Source organism: Atractosteus spatula, chromosome 4, assembly GCF_055471065.1.
Source record: "Atractosteus spatula isolate fAtrSpa1 chromosome 4, fAtrSpa1.hap1, whole genome shotgun sequence".
Classification (NCBI taxonomy): domain Eukaryota; kingdom Metazoa; phylum Chordata; class Actinopteri; order Semionotiformes; family Lepisosteidae; genus Atractosteus; species Atractosteus spatula.
The window spans coordinates 52,469,419-52,490,738 of NC_142709.1; the positions used below are offsets into that span (position 1 = coordinate 52,469,419).

At 39.4% G+C, this 21,320-nt stretch overlaps 1 protein-coding gene across 1 annotated transcript; it reads left to right on the forward strand.

The window, feature by feature from the left end:
- Positions 1-259: 259 nt before the first annotated feature.
- On the forward strand, positions 260-5,810 carry amer3 (APC membrane recruitment protein 3). The gene is made up of 2 exons (XM_088914099.1): positions 260-431; positions 2,879-5,810. Exon 2 carries the CDS (start codon positions 2,901-2,903, stop codon positions 5,808-5,810), a length of 2,910 nt encoding a protein of 969 aa, XP_088770225.1. The 5' UTR covers positions 260-431; positions 2,879-2,900.
- The last annotated feature ends 15,510 nt before the right edge of the window (positions 5,811-21,320 follow it).

Here is a 21,320-nt window from a genome sequence, read left to right on the forward strand (position 1 = left end):
TATATACCGTATGTATGAAATTGGTGAAACCTACTGTATGTCATCAGCATTGTAATGTAACCGAACCGCACTACGATGTTGGTTTAATCTACAATATTATGTGCAATAGCGGATTAATCATTAAGCAGCGTTAACATAATATTATAAATGTATAGCTACATATAATATTATTGGTAGCCTTGTCAGTTTAAAAACAAAACCTTGGGTCTGCGTGGTTAAATGGCCCGCCTGACGTGTTGTTCTGAACCATTTTTTCCCCCAGTGCAAGTTCGTCCTTGTTACTGGGAGACGTTAAGAAAGATGTTTCCTGCCATTGGAATGGTGCTCTAGCTTGTAAGTGCACCGTGCAGACTGAGAGAGGGGAGAACCATCTCTATAGTAACCAGTTCAGGTTTACAATGGTGCCCCAGAATCACATCCTTTAAAAACAGGTAAGCATACCCTAGGATTTCGGCTTTTTAAACGGTTTGCTTGATTTATATTAGTGAGGTACGGTATCTCTGCTTGTTACTGATGTTATATGCAGGCATCATGTATTATTAATGATTTTGCGGGATATTCCTTACAGACAAATCCAGAGGGAAATCTTCTTGAAATGATAGCAAAAAATAAAGGGTGTTTTTCTAAATTATACCATCTGTTGTTTTGAAAGCGCTGGATTTGGGGAAAGCAGTGTAACTGCGACAACGTCTTAAACCATGTTCCTTATCCAAAATTGTAATGGGTGTACGTATGGCTTCAATAATTAATTTGTAATGGCATGCCACACAGTCTACGGTACAGTATGCCTGTTTGACAATACCGCAATTTATGGGTAGCTGGTGTTTAAAACAATGTGTTGTTGCCTTGAGAATAATGTATTATTCATATATGACGTAGACCTCTAAAGTGTTAAGATTGTTTCTAATTATTCCTGACCTGTTTTTAGTAAGTAAACAATTGATTTCTTTTTCCTTTTCGCCATATATATTGATAATGAGAATCGCCCTGAACGGTGCCTGTTCAGGGGCTGCAGAGAATGTGCTCTGAATGCGAAAGTGTGAGAGCCGGAGGCGGGGGAACTAGCCGAAGTGCTGATTGTGGAATTCTAGCGCTAAATTACGGACATACTCTTTTCATAATCTTTTCCAACACGGGAACAACATCACGTCGGGGAGTGTACCATGATGAGAAGCTGATCGCGATCTTAAATATTTTAAGCGAGTGTAAAATAGACGAAAATACTTTTTAAAATAATCCCAGCATTAATTACGCGAAAGAGTTTCGAAGACGTTTTCCGAGTCGATTAGTTGTTTTGTACTCATTTTCCTGGGCGTTAACATATGCGTGACTAAATCAGCTAAGGCCAACAGACACACATTTGAAAATTCTTTGAAAGAACAAATGACACAAGACGTGTTGATATTTTGCAGCGACCTTTAGAATTACCAGGTCAGTGCGTATAATAGGCTTTCTAACAAACCATTTCAACAATATACCGAAATACTGTACATTGCTCAATGTGTACTGTCTGCATTCTTTCCTGTAAAGTTCAGTGGGGTGCGCAACAGCTTTTGCTGAAATTTTACATTTCAATGTTTGGTGTTTTTCTAATCTAAGTGATTAAAATCTAGTCTGAATATGTTTATTTATATTTTATGCTTTGTACAATGGAGTGCAAATAATAAAAAAAATAATAAGGTTCCAAATAATAAGATGCCATTCAGCCGATCTAGCCTATTTGGCAGAGAGTAAAAAATTAGTACAAGCATCTCATCTACCTCTATGAGCTAGTTACTAAAATAGGATTTCATTCATGTGACTGTCATATTACCAAGCTGTGTTACTAAGATTAAGAAAATAGATGTTCCTCTGAAGCAACAAATTTCACAAACCAGTGATGTAGGTGTTATTTACCATAACAGTGGATGTGTGTCTATGCCTTTGAAGTCACTGGCAAGTCATGATTAATATTAACTTGTGAACTGAAATTGATAATGTTGGAATTGGAAATTGAACCTGTTTTTTTTTAACAAAGTAAGTTATTAGGAAAAATGAAGTATTCAAAGAATTACTTTTTGCTTCTTTCCATTGTGGTAAATTACAAACAAAAGACAAAATATCATTTTAGTTGACATTACATTCCTGATTTCAGTTGGGTGCTCCTCTTTACCATAGACACACCATCACAGAAAAAAGATTATATTAACCCTTTTAATTCTTTATTAGGATTATCTCAATGGTTTTCCATCAAAACAAACTTTCATGTTACAAACCTGTGTACCTGAAGTTTAAGAAGTACTAATAATCAGAATGAGGAGTATATAATATTATTAAAGGAAATAAGATGTTAAAAGCTTGCAGCCATATCACCCTGCAGCTCTCAACTGGCTTCCCACTGAAGCTAAGCAGGGTTGAACCTGGTCAGTACCTGGTTGGGGGACCTCCTGGGAAGCTATGGTTGCTGCTGGATGTGGTGTTAGTGGGATCAGTGGGGGGTACCCACCTTGCAGACTGTGTTGGTCCTAATGCCCTGGTATAGTGGCAGGGACACTATACTATACTGTAGTGTGTGCCGTCTTTCAGATGAGATGATAAACTGAGGTGCTGACTCTCAGTGGTCATTACAGATCCTGGTTATCCCAGTGTCTGGGCCAAATTTCCCCCCTCAGCCTTTACCGTGTTCTCCAAATTTACCCCATATATGATTGGCTTGCACTTGCCCTGCACGTCCAGCATGTACCCTGCCTTGTACTTGTTGCTTGCGGGTAGGCTCCGGCTTCCCGTGACGCTGTATGATATAAAGCGGTTTGGTAAATGACATGACATAAGATGTTAAGTCATTATGATATGTGTAAAAGTGCACAAATACAGCAGCTGTGCTCTTTTCTCATTACAGAAATACCCATTGAGGTGCCACCATGGAGCTGAGAAAGAACCTTAGAAGAAGCAGCCTGCCGGTTCCTGAGGGTCAGATCAACACCATAGTGGACATCCAGTTGGGTGAGGATGACCATGGCTTGTTGTGTACCCCCTTGCCCAGCAGTGCAGCCAGCAACAGGACAGGAGAAGACGCTTTCTCTGCAGACCCTTCGGAAGGATGCTCCCAGGACTGGGTCCAGGGAAGATCCGTGAAGAAAAGCAAGACCCATGACTGCGTGGCGGGAGTGGGACTGCAGGGAACGCAAGAAGCAGGGGGCACTGAGGGAGGACTAACCCCCTCTGCTCAGGGGAGAGGAAGGCTGGTTAGCAGTGTCAGTTTCTCTGGGTTTGGAATCTCTGCTGAAGGAAGCAGGGAGCTGCAAGAAAACCGCAGCACTTCCAGTGGCGGACGGCAAATAATTGACTATAGGAACTTTGTGCCTCAAGTGCCCTTTGTGCCATCCATTGCCAAGTCCATTCCCAAGAAGAGGATCTCATTGAGGAAGCCAAGGAAAGCGTTCAGAGATCTATTTGGGATGAAGAGGAACAAGCACGAAAAAGCCAGCTCTCCGGGTGCTTTGCCTCACGAGAGCAGCAGAACAGAGGTCAACTCAAAAGGGTCAAGAAGACATCAAAAGCATAAAGAGTGTTCTTCTGGGTGCTCAGCTTCACAGGAGTACCCCAACAGCGACCCCCCATCAGACTCGTCTAATGAGTACTGTAGTAATCTTTGTGAAGACGTGGCATCCCTAAAGAGCTTTGATTCCCAAACAGGCTGTGGGGAAATATTTGCTGATGATGAACAGAACGTCCCCCTGGAGATTGAACAGAGAAGGGACCCCGACAAAGACATCTGTGAACCGAGGAAGCCGAGCCCTGTGGGGGGGTCATTCCAGGGAGGCATCGAGCAGCTGGCATCTCCTGCCCAAACAGAGGTAATGGACTTCCTAGGACAGTGGGGCAGCATGGGCAACGCCTTCCTGTTGCACCAGAACCGTAGGATTGAAGGTAGGAAGCTGAACCCAGCGAAAACCACTCCCACTAAATCAGCAAGTGAAAAACCAAATGTGTCGTCCCCTGCTAGCCTTCCTACTCCGTCTGAGCAGGAGCAGGTGGATATGAATGCTGATATGGCAACACCAAAGAGCGACAACCAGGAATCCATCTCCATGAGTGATGAAGGCTACTATGATTCACTCAGCCCAGGACAAGAGGATAATAGCAAGGGTTCTCTAACACCTTGCAGCTCCACCAGGTTTCCAAGAGATAGCTACAGTGGTGACGCACTGTATGAGCTGTTCTATGACCCCAATGAGTCAGGGATGACTCCAATCTTTGATGACAACATGAGCGTAACAGAGAGCATTTTAGGTCTTTCCAGTGAGCTTCCTCTGTCTATGCATAGCTTTCATGTCGGTGCAGAAGAAAACCTCGCTCCACCTCTGGCTTTGGATATTATCAGCCAGGAACTCCTACAGAGCAACTGGAAGGGTAAGGAATGCCTGCTAAAGCTTTGTGACACTGAAATTTCCTTGGCAATGGGGATTGTTAACTGGCTCAGGCAGAAAGCAGAAAAGTTCAGCCCATCAGAAACAGTGTGTAGTGGGTCTGAGGTACAGGGAAGCGAAGGGAGTCTGAATGTAAAGGCAATTTCTCCAGACACACAGAAAGTGCCAGAGAAGCAGGATTGGACTGATAACTGTGATTCAAGGAGGAATTCTGCCAAAGAAAGGCCAATCTGCTTGCAAAATTATACTCCCATTTCTGGAATTGTCCCCACCATGCTTAATACAGATAAAACATCTGCTTTGTCTGAATGTAATATTACTAAAGGGCATGGAGAAAGCAAGTCTGAAACCCCCACTAATAGTAGGTGTTATAAATGTTTCAGTGAGGATCAGTCTTACTTCCTTAATAAGGAGGCAAAAATAGCTTCATCACCAGACTCAGGTACAAATGCTATAATCTTGTTGGCTATTAAAAAGGAGTCTCTCTGTGAGTCCTGCAAAATGTCCCTGAAGCACAGCTCAAAGGATCTGCATTTGTGTGCCTCCTGTTTATCTTTCATAGAACAAGTCAAAACCACAGAAGTACTCAACTGTACAACTGATGGTTTCCACAAGTCAATATCTCTTGACATTAGAGGGACCTGTCCTTCACTGCCACTGGGATTTTTTGAAACCCCCAGCAGCCTGTCCAGAAAAGGAGATGAGGTCAACCTCATGAACCTCCTGGAGAAATGTGTCAGCCAGATGTCTGCCCTGACGATTAGTGGTTGTCAAGACAAGGAACTTCAGGAAAATGAGCCCTTCTTTCTTCAATTTGTTGAATGCATAAGTAGCAAAGAAATGAAAGACTCAAGCTCAGAGAAGGACAATGAACAGAACCACAGGTTTCTAAAACCCAAGAAAAGCCTAGGTGCTTGCAATGCAAACAAGGGAAGATCCCTTGACAGTCCATGTTACCACCATAGTATGGACAAAAATAGTATGGACAAAAATGGAGAGAATGATACAGCCACCTTGCCACAGGATGGCAGCAGTGTTCAAGAAGCACCTTTTCCATGGGACACTGGTGAATTAGAAATAGGACTTGTCACAACTAACAGCTCTGATGAACTTGTTTTAGAAACTTACAGAAGTCCCTGTTCAGAGAAATCCAGATCCATCTTCCATAGTGAAATGAGCGCAGGTCAGCCACATAGACCCACATACCTTCCCATCTCCAGAAATGCCTATTCTGAGATCAGCAATGGCCAGCAGCACAGGACTGGGCAATTCGGAGAGGACAGTGCAAAGGGGCAGGTGGAGAAGGCTAGGAGACACCGCAGGTCTGTGGCAAATGTAGATGGACCGTATGAGTATGTTTTGCTGGAAGAGAAGAAGGAAGAGCAGAATAGAAGAATGTAGAACTGAAGCAGGTGAGTTGTACTTCAAAACATTTATTTTTTTTGTAACTGAACATCTGTTTTCCATGGTATGAGAAACGTGTGACAGTTTAGCCTTCTTCCAATCCAGCAAAATCATTTCTCGACAGCAGCATGTAATTCTCTCTCTGTACATGGAGATGCCAGAAGAGTATATCCTGGATGTGGTTTGGACACAGAATTACACAATTTTAAATCTTTGGGTTATCACTGAACAACATTTTTGTATGTTAAATATTTTTAAAAAACATGGAATCACCAGTTATTTCGGTTATACTCACCGCTTATGGAGTAGCCAGTTGTGTTATTTACATCTTGGCTCACAGCTACAAACTCCACAGCTGCACACGGGGAAGAATGAGGAAGTGCAAGTAGACTCTTCAGCCCGCCCATCTTCAAGCCATTCCTTTTAACACATCACAGGTGACTCCTCCCTGTACCAGAGGTTCAGCACTGATCAAAGGAGAGCTGCGTCCCTCACGGACAGCACTTCCTGCAAGTGTCTAGGAGGCGAAGGCGGTCTCCGAGACTTGAGAGAGCCAAGGACAACTAATGTCCATTACTAAAGAAAGCCTTTGGAGGTGTTTGTCCAATTGTATTCCACTAGTGGAGAATCCTGGTCACAGTCTTGTGACTTGGCCCAGGCTCAAAGCTAGCATTAAGTCCCTTTAGTAGTTAAATCACTTGTGATGCCACTTGCTAATTATGTTTTAATGATATTGAAGTTTCATGTATACACTGTACAGTTTATGTCAGAATTCTACATTATGACATTAGCAAGGCCCTACATAGTCTCAGCAAACATAAAACCTGTTCTTTCTTCTTTGGGTATTACAGAATTGAAACAATGTATTTTTGTTTTAATAATGCTTTAATATACACTGCCTGTAATTAATAAGAGAGTGTTTAGAGAATTTATAATTTACTTCCTGTGCTTCAAACCATCAGTCCCTGCTTTCAGACAACACACTGTCTGTAAAATGCTTGACTTGTACTATGCACTCGAGATATTAGGCAAAAATTGCAATTTTTTTCTTTTGCTTTGAGAGGAAATTTAACAATTAAGTTTATACTTATAGTTTATACGATAGTTTCATATAAAGGATGTTCTGGCTGTTTTGCTGCACATCATTTCTAATTGTGTTTACTCTATAGTCCTAAATTACGTCGCAATGCCTGAGCGTTGACAGGTTTTCGAAGGCTAACCAGCTGGCGCCTGTCTTTAGTAGTGAGGTGTCCAGGGAAAAGCAGAAAATAATGTAAGCTGACATCAGCATATTGCAGAATATTTAACACTTCACCTCACTAGTCTTTTCCCAAAGGCTGCTTACAAGTGTCTAAGGTACTTACATGTAGTGTTACACTGGAACACCTTAGAGAAACAAACCTGCAGAAATGTAAAATTGAGAATATTATGTCATTTTAATAAATCTGTCTGACAGAATGTGAAAAACTGCAGAAAAGTATATACTAATTTTATAGAGTAATAAAAGTTTACTCTGAAATAAGGTTATTATTTTTGTGCAGTTGTTTGTCAGCATTTTGTATATTCACAACACTCTATTTTTAGAATAAAATACAGAGGGTATATTTTATATTCTGTCCTGCTCGACTTTGGGAAAACATAAAACAGCCACATTTAGTTGAGGTTGTTTTGCTTCAAAATAATTCACAGCAATGGAAGTGAGGAGGATTGAAATGTGAGGACACTGACATGTAGGACTGAGTGCAATGAGAGCAGCAATCCTTTCTGCTCCTGTGTCTGAGAAGACTACTTCTAGTGAAAAGTAATCAGTGCAAGCCATTTCACTGTCTCTCTGGGCTTTCTGAAGACATTGTATTGTATGTTTTATTGGAGTCATGACCTACGTTTTTCTACTTAATGTAATAATAGATCAATTCTAACTCCTAGTAACTCCAGCATTACAATCTTTCACCGTATTAGTAAATGAAGTGTTTTCATTGGAAATTAGAACTGTCATCTTCCACTCACTCTTATTTGTGTTGAATTTCGAGCCTGTGCCATAAATAGAACACTTCTGCTCTCTGTGAGGATTGAAATCTAGTTTTAAAATAACTTTGACCCCATTAGGAAGAAGGAAAGCTGGTTATTTAAGTAATCAATTAGCATTGAAATTAGTCCTGAAGAAATGAAGGAGAGATCCCTTTGGAATTTCTTTGCCCAAACCTGCCATCAATACCCTGGGTGTCTTGTCAGCTTGTCATGTCCCAGATTTGAATAGGTTGCACACATCTTGTATATTTCAGATGTGATTTTGACTCTGGTGGTTTGCAATTTGCTGTTCAGTGACTGGGTGCATTAGAATCAGAATTAACGAGCTGAATGGTTGTTTTCTGTAGAGGAGCACAGAGAGCAATCAAAACTCGAAATCCAGACATTGGCCTTGTGCACAGTGTTTATTACTTTGTGTTAGTAAATCCCAAACACCGTCTTGGAGAACATCAGTCTGGTCTGGTGGAGTGACAGAATTGTAATTCTGCAATAGCGAAGATCGAAATAGTGATGGAGCCAGGAATCTGGTACAGTAGATCCTCACCAGACACAAAACATAGAAACACTGAATCAGTTCAGAGAAGAGCAATTAGATACATTCTGAGGCTTAAGGGACTGCCTTTTCCTGAAAAGGTGTAAATGTGACTACTTTGTGTGTTGAAGTACTTGGAGAAATACTTTTCTTTTTCAAATGGATCAGATGATTTCCAATCAGAAGGTCATCGCAGCCTTTCATGCAATGCTTGTGCCTCAGACATTCATATTTCAAACCCCTTTTATCCATGAGTTGATCTTCTTTCTCCTTAAATGTGGCCTAGACAGAGATTCTTTTGTGCTGCATTTATTGCAGTGTGGATCCACTCCATTTCCTTGGCCTGTCTTTTGTCTTCCATTGCTGTCATGTTCAGGTAATTCTACAGTGAGACAGATGGACCTTTAGCTGTCAGAGTCTGCCAGGACGGGCTTGTAAGTGCTTTCTATTAGATTGAAGCCAAGGTCCTAGGGGAAACAGCACTGCTTGTGTTCTTCTATTTTAAGTCCATAATTGCAAGAAAATGATTGATCTGTCACATACCATCAGACCACCTGCTGTTTTGATGACTTTTGCTTAATCCATTATGCTTTATATGGGGTTAATTTGATTTGTCCGCCATGGTAATCTTAAAGGGACAGATTTAAACATATCACTATTGACGTTTCAGACTCCACTTTTTACATCGCCTTTTTTTTAAATAAGGGGTATCACCCAGTCTGATTAATATCTGCAAGCTTCAACTGTCAGAGAGTATTTTTCTCTCGAGGACATTTTTTCCTGAGCTCTGGTTTTCAGATTTTTATTTTCACAACACTTCCAAACCTGATCTTTTGCAAATACCTGACTCAACAGGAGAGGATACTACAATTAACTTCTCTTATTTCTCAAACAGACCTGGCAATGAAACAGAACAAACGTTAAGAGATCTTTTTATCCTGCTCCAAATGAATAGGGAAGACAGCAGCGATGTGGGGTGGGGGGAAGGTTATGCACACCAGTATAAAGAGCAATTATAAGGAGATAAAGGAGATGAATCCACATTTGATTTTAAACCCCAAGGTGGGTCTGTTAGCTTGTCCCAGTCTGTATGAAAATGGCAGTCTGGCTTGATTTCTACTTCGTTTCACAGGGTATGCAATTGTTGGACATATGAGCCCTGAGACCTATTAAAAACCGCCAGTATGTACCACTCCAGTGGCACAAATAAGATTCACACAAGATTCTTCCTGTCAGCCTGTGTTGACTGGGCCTTGTAATAACTTATAGTACATCTTCACCCACAGGGAAACTGCTGTCTGTGGTTATCGTACCTCATGCCAAGAGTTCTTTTTCTTTTCAAATAGTGCCTCTGGACCATTTTGCTGATGCTGTATTATCTCCTGGTTCACATTCAGTTTAGGAAGAACAGCATCGACAAAGTCTTGATTATAATAAATCACTTCATACCCCTTTAATTTATTTTAAATTTCTGAGAAAGATAAAACGATGGAGTGGAAACAGTGGTATTCACAACCTTATTTTATGTGATTGGTGTAATGCCGAACTACCGAGGTGGGACTTGTGGCGATATCCAGGAATGGACAATAAGGAGGCCGAGTTGGGGAGCCCACAGGGAGCACACAGGGAATGCCCAGAGCTGCGCATTACTGAGGCCGGAGGACACGGGGAACATGCACTCTGGGGACTTAGAGCCAGCAGCTTGCTGACTGGCGAGCCCATTAACCACACCTGCAGACAGACATGATTGTGTAGCTAACTGGAGACTCCCTGACAGGCGAACTGAGAAAGCTCAGGTCACAGGTGGTGCGGTGGCGTAGCAGGCAGAGATGGTTGTGAAGCCGGCAGGACACACAGTTCAGATCCGTGGTCAAGCAAGTGGGAGTCAAAGTGGTTGGAGGAGACGCAAACAGTCCACAGCACTAAGGGCAAATCCAGAAGAATGTGTCATAATCACGAGCAGGGTCAAAGCCGAATTAACACAGAGAGGGGGCAAGCCAAAGGGTAATCTGTTGCAAAAAGACAACAGAAGTCAGGAATTTAAACAAGGCAACACTAGGGAAAATAGGAACCAGGAAAACCCAGGGATAACAGGACTCAAGGGGCTCAGTGCCTAAACTCAATGACAGAGCCCCGAGCTATGTCAGATCAAAGTATTTAATTTGAAGACCACCAGGTAAGGGCGTGGTGGTGAACAAAACCACACAGCATTTGGACTGAAGAGCAAAGCCTTCCACAAGGGCTGTGTTGAAGTATACTCAGGTAGTGACAGTAGCACAGAAGAAAAACAATCCAAATTTGTTGACAGCTGAGCGGTTTCCCAGTATAAAAGGGAGGGTCCTTCCGTGTAGTCTTCTCTACCATTTTAAGAAACCTAATTTGCTGATGGTCTCAGAATAAATGGTTTCTTTTAGAGTGAAAGAGAAAATGAAGGCTGGTAAACTAGGCAGGAGACATGATCATTTTAAAGAATTTCAAGTGCAATCCTGAAAAGTTCTGACAAGTAAAAATGAAACCTTTTAAATGTCCTCAATTGAAAACTCTTACCCTGGGTGAAAATGTGAGCTTTGTAATTCATTCACTACAAATGCCTGTTACAAAATTTGGCTTTAACTACTATCTTTCCACAAGAGTGTTTTTAATGTACAGTATAAAGGCCAACGTGTGTCAGCCAATATATATAACACACAATAATAATAATGTATGATAAGAATAATTTGCAGGAAGGACTAAAGCTTAGCATTTGCAACTGGTAAAGCAATTCAGTTCATTACACTCTCTTTACTAACACTAAAAGATCTGTTTTCAACCATAATCATTTGTATGTAAATGGTACCCACATCACACCATCTTTGCTGGACTTGCCTCTGTGAAAGAGTGAAAACCAGTATGTTTATGAAGCAGAGACAGATTTATTGCTTGGAGAGATCTGTAATTAGGAAACCACATAGCCTAGAAAGAATAAGGACATCACTGAATATAATTAGCCAATCACACAGAAAGCTCCAGAAAGCAAATTTCATGGAAAAATGATAGTGCTGACAGGCAATTAGCTATGTAATCTGTGAAACTGTGTGTAGGGTAAAGGGATTTCAGCATTGTGTCAGACAGATTTGTTCCTTTCCCAATATCTGCTGTTACAATAATAATCTACACCTCGGAGATCCTTGGGCCAGCTCTGTTTCCACGGAAACCAGCTCTCTTCCAACCCTTTGTGTGTGGAGGAGGGTTCAAACCGAACATGGGCTAAAGATTAGATGGCAGGCCCCAGTGCACTCTGTCACACTCTGTAGTTCAAGGTCACAGGCAAGGGCATTTTGCTTCATTTCAGAGAGGCAGCCCAAACCATCTTCTCTTCTGGTCTCATAAACAGCTTCCCGTATTGATGGTCAAATGGCCACCTAGTTTAAAAATTTAAGGTTTGTGTCCATGGGATTTCATACTCTCTTACTTTTACTTGTTTTGGGAGCTAGAATCAAGCATAATGCTATTGTATATTATACGTGATTGGTGTCGAAAACACCAAATACACTTTGTGTCAAGTCACTTCTGCTTTTGTGTAGTATTCACATGCTGACGTAGAACACCAAAACCGTTTCTGCGTATTTATAAATGTAGCATTTTTGTATTGAGCATTAATTGAACAAAAAGCATTAATTTTTTTTGTATTGAGCATAATGGTGGTTGTTTTCTGTTATCCTGTTACACATTGACCTGACTGAATTCTATATCTATAGCTATCTGTTCTAATATCTGAATTGCACAAGCTCTTGCCCTTGTAGACAAATATGAGGTACATTCAGACATAGACACATTGTAAGTAAAGGGACTCACTTCATACCAGTCACCTTTATGCATGAGTGTACACCTCATGAAAACAGTAAACAGAAAGTTTCAATTAGGGACGAATTATCAACTTTTTGGAGTAGCTAGGATCTGTATTACGAGTCCTGTCTTTTCTGATTTATAACAATGATAAAGAGGTTAATTAATGGGCAGTGTGGTGGGTCTGCGCCTGTGGCTGGAAGGTTGCTGGTTCGTATCCCATGGCTGGCAGAGGAATTCTCCTCCAATGGGCCCCTGAGCAAGGCCCTTAACCCCAACTGCTTCAGGGGTGCCATATAAATAGCTGACCTTTCTCTCTGACGCCAAGCTTCTCTCCCTGTCTGTGTGCCTCATGGAGAGCAAGTTGGGGTATGGGAAAAGACAAGCTCCTAATACAAGAAATTGTATATGGCTAATAAAGTGATCTCTTACCTAATTCCCTTTCTTTGTGTGAAGAAGTGCCTCCTATTCTCAGTTTAAGCACTTCCCCTTAGTTTCTGTTTGTGGATCGTAAGATCGGAAACAAAAAGTTCATAGAAATTACCTTTAATCACAGAGGTGTTTATGTTGACTTTACTCCTGAATTGTCATGACATTGCAAAAAAATCTTGCTGACAGATACTTTCCTGTCTTTGAAACGACAATCACTACACTGATGGGCTAAAAGCACTGAACCAATTTATTCCTAAAAACTACAGTGATTTAAGGTTTGTCATTCAAAATGTTTTACACTAAGATTTGTCAGTGTATGGAACAAGCCATGCAGCCATGTTATCACAGCCGATAGACTGAGTTCTTTAATGAAATGGCTGAATGAGATCCCTGCCTGAATTACTGTAAGTACTTGCAGCCGAATAAACTTGTTTAATGATTTTAGCAGATCTCACTGTGGTCACTTAACACTATTGCAATTGGTGAAAACATAATACAAAACATAGCAATGTCTGTACTTCAGAAGGTGGCCGAACTGTTTATATCGGAGAGCTCATCAGAGACCTTATCTGATGTCTCTTTTCACTTTCAGGGTATTTTACTCAAACAGCAACACAACTTCACTCTGAAATGCAAGGACAGGTTTAGAGTGAGCACATATAGGGCACTAGAGAACTCTTTGGCCCTGAGCTCACAGTGACAGAGCAGTGACAGGTGGTTTGCTGCAGGGTGGCCATGGGAGTTCAGAAAATCTGAAGCCAAAGTCTGTTCTTGCATTCTGAAATGTTACCTGCCTCAGGGTCTCTGCCTTAGCAACAATGGACCAAACACGCAAAACACAGGTGCAGAAAAGATTAACTTCCTGCTTTAATTTTTCTGTAATTGCTTTCATTCTTTTTCAAAATAGAGTTCAGTTATTTTTTTTTACCATTCAAACCAATCATTGTCTTAGATTTATGTACAGTATAATGTATACTGCAACAGAACAAGTAATCAAAGTAAAATCAGTACCATTCAGTGAGTGTGCTTTCTATAGATCTTGTCATTGATTAGGTATATTTTGTCATTGCATTTGCTTAAAATACTGATGTGCCCAATTGTCTGTTGTGTAGGTTTAAAGATCCTATCTCCTTCTTGATCTTTATTGATTCATACATATTTATCTTAGTCAATAAACACACAGTACCAGAAAGGGGTCTCTTTCTGCAAAGGTTAGGGTGTAGCCACTCTCATCATGGTAGTTATCGTTGCAGTCTGCCAGTCACAAAGCAGACAGTTTTGTTAAAAAAGCCTTTTGTTTCATTTCTAAATAACATTCAACCTTTCCTCAAAGCACAATGATTTGAGCAATTGAGCTGAAAACATGAAGAAAATGCTCCCTCTATTGGATAGATTAATAAAGTGCACCCTATTGATTAAAGGCTTCCAGTATTTGTCACACATCCTAGCTGACACAAATGTGTACCCACTCAAATGAACATTTTCAGAAAGGTTAACTGTATTGATGCTCATATCAAGTTTACAGTTTAAAGTTTATCTAACATCAAACAAAACTAGATTTTGTTTGTAATGTGGCAAATTAATCAAATCAATCCAAATATCTCATCCAGCACTTTCTTGAAAAAGCCAGGACATCATCACCTTGTCAACACGGCTGGTTAGCTCATTCCACATTCTCATATCTATTTTGCTAAAGAACTGCCTCCTGTTCTCAGTTTTAAATGCACTCCATAGTTCCCACCTGTGTCCAATGGTTTGTGTTTTACTTTTGATTCTGAAGTCCATTATGAGTCTACCGCGATGACTTTGAGAGTGGTAGTATTTGTATGAGGTCCCCTTGTATTCTCCTCTGTTCAAGACTTCAGATATTCTGCTTCTTCAGTCTGTTTAGGTTTTCCCTGAAGGCCTGGAATGCTCTTTGCTCTTCTTGGTTGCTCTTCTCTGGACAGATTCCAGAAAAAAAAAATCAAACATTTTCGTTTCTTTTAAACATGTTGGACACAATATGCTGTTTTCTTTTAGGTTTTAGTGAGAAATTGTTATTTAATCAGTTCCCAGTTCATTCTCTGCATTCTCTCTGCACAGAACTGAACTTCAAGCATCTGCTGGGATTCACGCGGATTTCTCTTAAAGTTCAGTGAGATCCTAACTCAGACGATGATGTTATTAGATTGTTTTCTAGAATCTGTTCTTGGCTTTCTGTGAAGCCCATCATAATAAAGATTTATTGCTTTTGTAATTCAGAACTATAATGTATTCAGGGCTGGTTGCTGTAGCTGTTGTAGCATGCAATAGACAGATATGGCAATAAATAACTTTTCTCATTGTTCTCAGATATTTCAGAGATGTCAACCATAATGGCTTTTATTTTATTACACTTGCAGCATGATAAAATTAATGAAATCAAAGCATTTTGGCAGTGTTTCTTCGCCTAAAACCGCCCAGTATTGTATTTCCACCACACATTTGATTGCTCTTCTCTTGGACTGATTCCAGAACAAAAAGGCATTTCGAACATTTCAGTTCTACAGAAAGTGAGTGGAGTTTTTGCAGAGACTGGAGAAGAGTTTGGATTCCACATAGAATTCCAACTTTTCTGTTTTAGCTTTTCCTTTGATGTGACTAAACTTTTTTTCCGTGTGAATATACATTGACAGTGCCTTGTAAAAGTATTCAGATCCTTCCTATGTTTTCCTATTTTCAGAAAATACTACTTGTTGCATACAATTTTTTAATTGATATTTTCCATGATCAATATTTAAAAAATATTTTAAAATATATTGTTTTTGTTTAATATTATGTTCAATTGCTATTGGCAATGCGCTCCTTCAAAATCAAACCTAATCAGGACAGTCAAATTAGAATAATTTGCTCCTTCCTACGCAACTATAAAATTAAAAAGTGACTTTTTGTACTACAGAGCACAGATCAGGATTTAGCAATACCTGAAATGTCTGCACAGCGGTGCAGGTGCACAACTTCAGTCCCTGTGGCCCAGAATAAGAGCTGAAGATCTTTGAAAAGTGTTAAATTGATAATTCTATATCAATAATTAGCTTAATTGTTAAGTTTTTTGGGGCTGAGAGTGGAAGCTCTCTGATTCTACAGCCCTGTAAGAATAGAGGGAATACTGCAATCAGTGAGCAATGACTGTGCTGGAAGTGCATCTTGGCAGTTGTCACCCTGAACCAGTGTAATAGACTCTCCGAGTCTCAAGATGGCAGTATCTGCCTGTACTGTATGTCTTGGCGGTATTTTTCCAGACAAGACTGAACAAGGTCTCCTGCAATTCTTCATTTTTTCAAATTTCAGTCTGAAATGATATCTTTCTTTATTATCAATGCGGCAGCTTTCAGGGTGCAGTTCAATAATTCACCAAACATAATTTCCAATAGTCTAATAAGACTAATCCATCCACTTCTTAAAAGAAGACAGGATACCAGCTTCAATAACATAACCAGATGGCTAGTTTACTGCTCCCACAACCATATGTGTAAAGAAAAATCTCCCGTTTTCAATTTTAAGTGTGCTTCCCTGTAGTTTCCACTGGTATCCTCTGGTTTGTGTTTCATTTTTGAGTCTGAAACACAAATTTGGGATGGATTTGTCAATTCCTTTGAGGACTTTGAATTCTTGGATAAGGTCCCCTCACAGTCTTATTTGATCAAAGTTAAAAGGTCTTATTTAAAAGGCAGTTATTAGCTTGTCAGTGTGGGACAGACAGTTCTTTGAGCCAAGGACTGTATTTGTTTCGAGACTCACAATATATTTTTATAATACATTGACCAAAACAGTAAATGACATTCTAAAGGAGATCATATTAGTGTATTGTACAATTTTAACATAACATCTTTTTATTTAAATTATACACTTTTAAATATATATCCCAATATTGTTTGTTTTTTGCCTCTCCTCAGTGTTTAGAAAATGAAGGTAAGGTATCAGCATAAAATACCTTCAAATTAAATATTTTTGTTTTCATACCTTCATTCTTCAAACTCAATGTGTCCCTTATAATATTCATTACAGCTCCTGGTTTTGCTATCTGCATCGATTTTCTTTTGAAGCTTCTACAGTGTTTGCTAATCCTCATATTTTTGTATCTGTGTTTTGTATAAGAGTTGAATACTCTGTGCTATTCCACTAAGGACATCTCAGTTCGACCATCCACTGCTGATCTGTACTGTTTGTTATCTATTCAATAAACAGTTCTTAGTTTCAATGCCTGCATTTCCTTGAATTCCTATTGCCTGAAATTTGAGTATTCAGTAGTAAAGCCTACTGAAAGTTTTAAAATATAGCACATGAATTTATCTGTTTGTATCATATTTGGCTGTTACCTTTTTATGGGCACTATCAAATTTGTTAAGAAAACTCTGCTTTTATTAATCCATAGTAATCCATATCTCCTAGAATCCTATTGCCATACCAGATGACTCGCTGGTTGAGTTCTAATTGTTGGTTCCATAGAATTGGTCTATATTTTCTTAATTCAGTTTTGTCTTGTTTTTTATGGATGGGCACTACATTAGCACTTGTCTAATAGTGGGTGTTATGTCTGTGTTAAGTGGCTGTTGGGAGAGCTGTATTAATGACCTATCAATGTCTTCTCTTGTTTCTTAAAGTGCAAGTGGTAGAACACCATCTGGCCCTGGAATTTGGTTTATCTGAAGTGCTTCTAGTGGGTGTCATGGTGGCTAGCATTGCTGCCTTGCAGTGCTGTGGCATTCTGGGGTGTTATCTATCTAGAGTTTGTAAATTCTCCCTGTGTTTGTGCGGGTTTCTTCCTGGTGCTCCAGTTTCCTCCCACAGTCCAAAGACACACTGGGAGGTTAATGGATTTCTGGGAAAATTAGCCCTGGTTTGAGTGTGTGTGTATATCGAGCGATGACCTGATGTCCCGTCCTTGTACCCGTTGCTTGCTGGGACAGGTTTCACAGGTTTGAAGTAGTTTAAAAATGGATGGATGTACCTGTAACACTCCTTCCTCCTCTGTGGTTTTGTTCATGTTGCTCATGTCAAGACATGTTGTTTTATTTCTTCTTTGATGAACTCCTGAGGTAAATATTTTTTGTGCCGCTTCCTTTTCATCACCTGAAGTTTCCTATTTTTATCTGAGAGAATTTTCCTTCATCTTTTATGGCTTCTTGTGCTGTTGTAGTATTAGTGAAATAATAAAAAAAAACATTTAAAAAAATCAAGTATTTGTATTTTGGGGGTTTCTGAGAGCTAGAATCTTACACATGATAAGCCAATAATGAAAGAATGACTCAGCCATGCATAACATTTATTGCATATTGGAGGACACTGTGCCAGTATTGAGGGTGATTTCTTGTGTATATACTGTATACTGTATTCACTGAGTGACTCAAAAGGCACAGTGGAGAAAGGAAACATTCTCATTATCACCACAAGCTGAAATCCCTGCATTCAAAGTTTGTTTTTGTCAGCACTGGTTTGGAAGGATTCCATCTCAGGAAGGGCAGTCTTTCAAGGCACAAAAGCCCAGCTGCAAACTTTAGCCTAAATGCTGGAGCAGATGAGAGAGAGTAGTCTGAGAGCTCCTGTCAAAAATCAGTGCCTCATGACGTTCTGACTTGAGATCTCTGTAAAGAAGAGGGTGTTTTTATTTGGCAAAATCTGAATGATAATGAAAGGAATGTGCTGTATATAAACAGAGCACCTTTTGTGAAGCTTATCTCCTTTTCAAACAGTTCTAGTACTTCGGGGGTATTATTTGTAGAGATCAACTTGAAATGAAAGGAACTGAAATATAGGGTTGTGAAGAAACAGGCGATCCTACACATCTTATTTAGAGGGGGGATTCCTATGAAAGATTCAGGAAATGACAAGTGTGATTATTGGATCTTTGCGATGAATAAATGCAAAATGATAACGGATTTCTCTGTTTTGTGTTTTTTGTCTTGTATTCATCTTTGCAGTGCCCCAGGGAAGCTGTGATATGGCAATGATATGCTTCTGCTGAAGGCAAGGTGGCCACCACAGTACATGTCAGGACTGTTCTGCCTCCCAGATCATTTTACTCCTTTTGCCTCTGCCTAAGATCTTTTCTTTTGTGGTCTTTCAAGCTTTTGAGACTTCAGCAGTGCTGCCCCTCAGGTATGAAGTGTTGGTGTTTAGAGAAAAGGACCTATTTTTCAGCTTTCGAGACACTCATTTTGCCCAAACAAAACGTAATATCAAACTCCACAACATTGTCTTATATATCTCCACTTCCATTCAAATCCTTTTTTTCCCCAATGATTTGTAAGGTGTATATGCTTTGTCATGTGTTGTACTCTGTTACATTTTTTCAAGACCTTTCAAGCTTCTGATGTTTAAAATATTTGACTCAGACCTCCAAGGACACCATCTTTGACTATTGATTTTTGTTTATGTACAAAGAACACGTGTAGATGCATGGATTTAGGACATATACTGGATGTGAATGTGTGCATACAGCAGCAGACATATAATACAAGTCTGGAGCTTCTACAGATTAATTGTCTGAAGTCAGCAGCTCAGGATCAAATCTTAACCCATCATATTGCGTACATGGGTGCAAACATTCTGCATCTCAGCTGTGCCTCTTCAAACATCTGGAACCCCAAAACCACAGTAGTCACTTCCTGTGCAAAACACATTGTATTGGGGTGTTGTGTGGCCTGTTTGTCCAGTTTTAAATATTTATAATATTGTCTTCAAATGTAAATTCTGTTAATAATGTACAAGCTGAATTTTCTAACTATTCTATGTCAGTGAAGATGCCAGGGTTTTTTTTTATTGAAAATCGAGAAGCCTTTTATCAAATGCTGAAGACAGTTTTCCAAGTGCATTTGTTCTCTAAAATGACCAATGTATTGATGAGGAAAGAACTAAACTCCATTTTACAGCATGAATAATCTGATTTATCTAAACCAATGAGCTTCTATAAGTGGTTAATTGTTGCAGTGTTTGCATGAGAATAAATTAAAAGATCAAATGAGTTTTTGTGTATATCATCTTAGCCTTAATTTGTATCATGGGGGAATTTACAGGCTCTGATACCAGTCATGAATACATACACATTTTTGTTTTCATATGATAAATTATGCTAATGGAAATGTTTATTAGATTTTTACAACATCCCAGAATGCAAAGCTTCTATTCATGTTTAATGGCAATTTTGTTACCTACTGTAATACTAGGCCCCATGACGAAGAAAAGGTACTGTAGTTGCCCTGTTACAGCACTTCCTCAACATATCTCAGGCGTTATTAATCACCTCAGCCCCTTTACTTAAAAAATTAAATAAATAATAGAACTTGTAGAACGTCTGAATTATGCTGCAATTTGAATGAAATCTGTGATGATAACATTTAAATATGTGCATAAAAATAAGGTAGGTCCTTTTAAGTAACACGAAAGTTCTGAATGGAAAAAAAATACTCTGTGTTCCTTTAAATGCACAACTGAGGTTTAGATGGTAAAACCCCTAATCCTGTTCTCAGACACAAAACAGGGGATTTGAATTTGAATTTGAATGTAATGCTAAAAAATATATATATATTGATTATATTGATTATTCTATAGATTTTAGAACTGTATTTTAAACTTCCTTTTTCAATGATATTTGTTACTTTAAATGTTTTTTTAACTTAACAACATTGCAAACCAGTGACTGAACAACATACTGTAGTTCTAGACAAGAAAAGATCCACCTCGCTACATTTTCAGAACATCTCGTGTTACCATTGACTCTGTGTGTAAATGTTTTATTTTGTGGTAGTCAAGCCCATGAAAACTAAAGAATGTCATTGAATTCTTATTGTTTCCTCCAGAAGCAGCTAGTCTTTTTTATAGCTGATTGTAAAATGAATGTAGTGTGCCACCCTGAGTCTGCTCCGTTCACACAGTGCTCTTGGCTCAATGACACTGATATGTCTACCAATGAGCTTCTTGCGCACCATATGGTGCTCCAAATTAATCTCTAAAGTTGTAATGTCAGTACATTGGGCACGGAAGTTGCAGTACAGTACCGGGCAGCTTGGCAGCTCTGCTCAACTCAGGTAGTGCAAAGTGTTTTCTGTTTCTACAGGTCGGCTGAAAACCTTGTTTTCCTTTAGAAGCACAATATAAGGAGTTGTATTCCTTATAGGAGAACATTGGCTACCTTAAATATCTTTAACAGCAGAGAAAAAAATACTCTTTTGCCAACGACAGGCAAGATATGATCTCTTGGTTTTAGATTTCAGGTTTAGCCACGTCGTTCCAGCTCTCAGCTGTGAAACATACCACCAGACTTTGTTTACATTGCATTGCAGATTCTTATCCTACTTTAATGATCGCTAGTGCTGCAGTATGAGTAGAAAAAAACATTTGCACATATAAGGTAATTTAAGGCCCATCTTCTGCAATACAAACTTCAAAGGTTACTGAAACTTATGCGAACAAAGGGTCTAACACTAACATTCCTCCTTTTATTATATTTGCATTATAATGTACTGTAGCATTAATTCTGTAATCCTAGTAGTCAGCTGAAGTGCTGGTGCTGCCTGAGATGAAAGGAATAGAGTACTCTATATTCATAATGAGTGTTAGCCCCTTCAAAACATACAGTACCTCACAATCTATTACTGCTCTGCCTAGTCTCATAAAATATGAGAGAATATAATGTTTCCAAGCAACCTACCGTGTCCAAATTTAGTGGA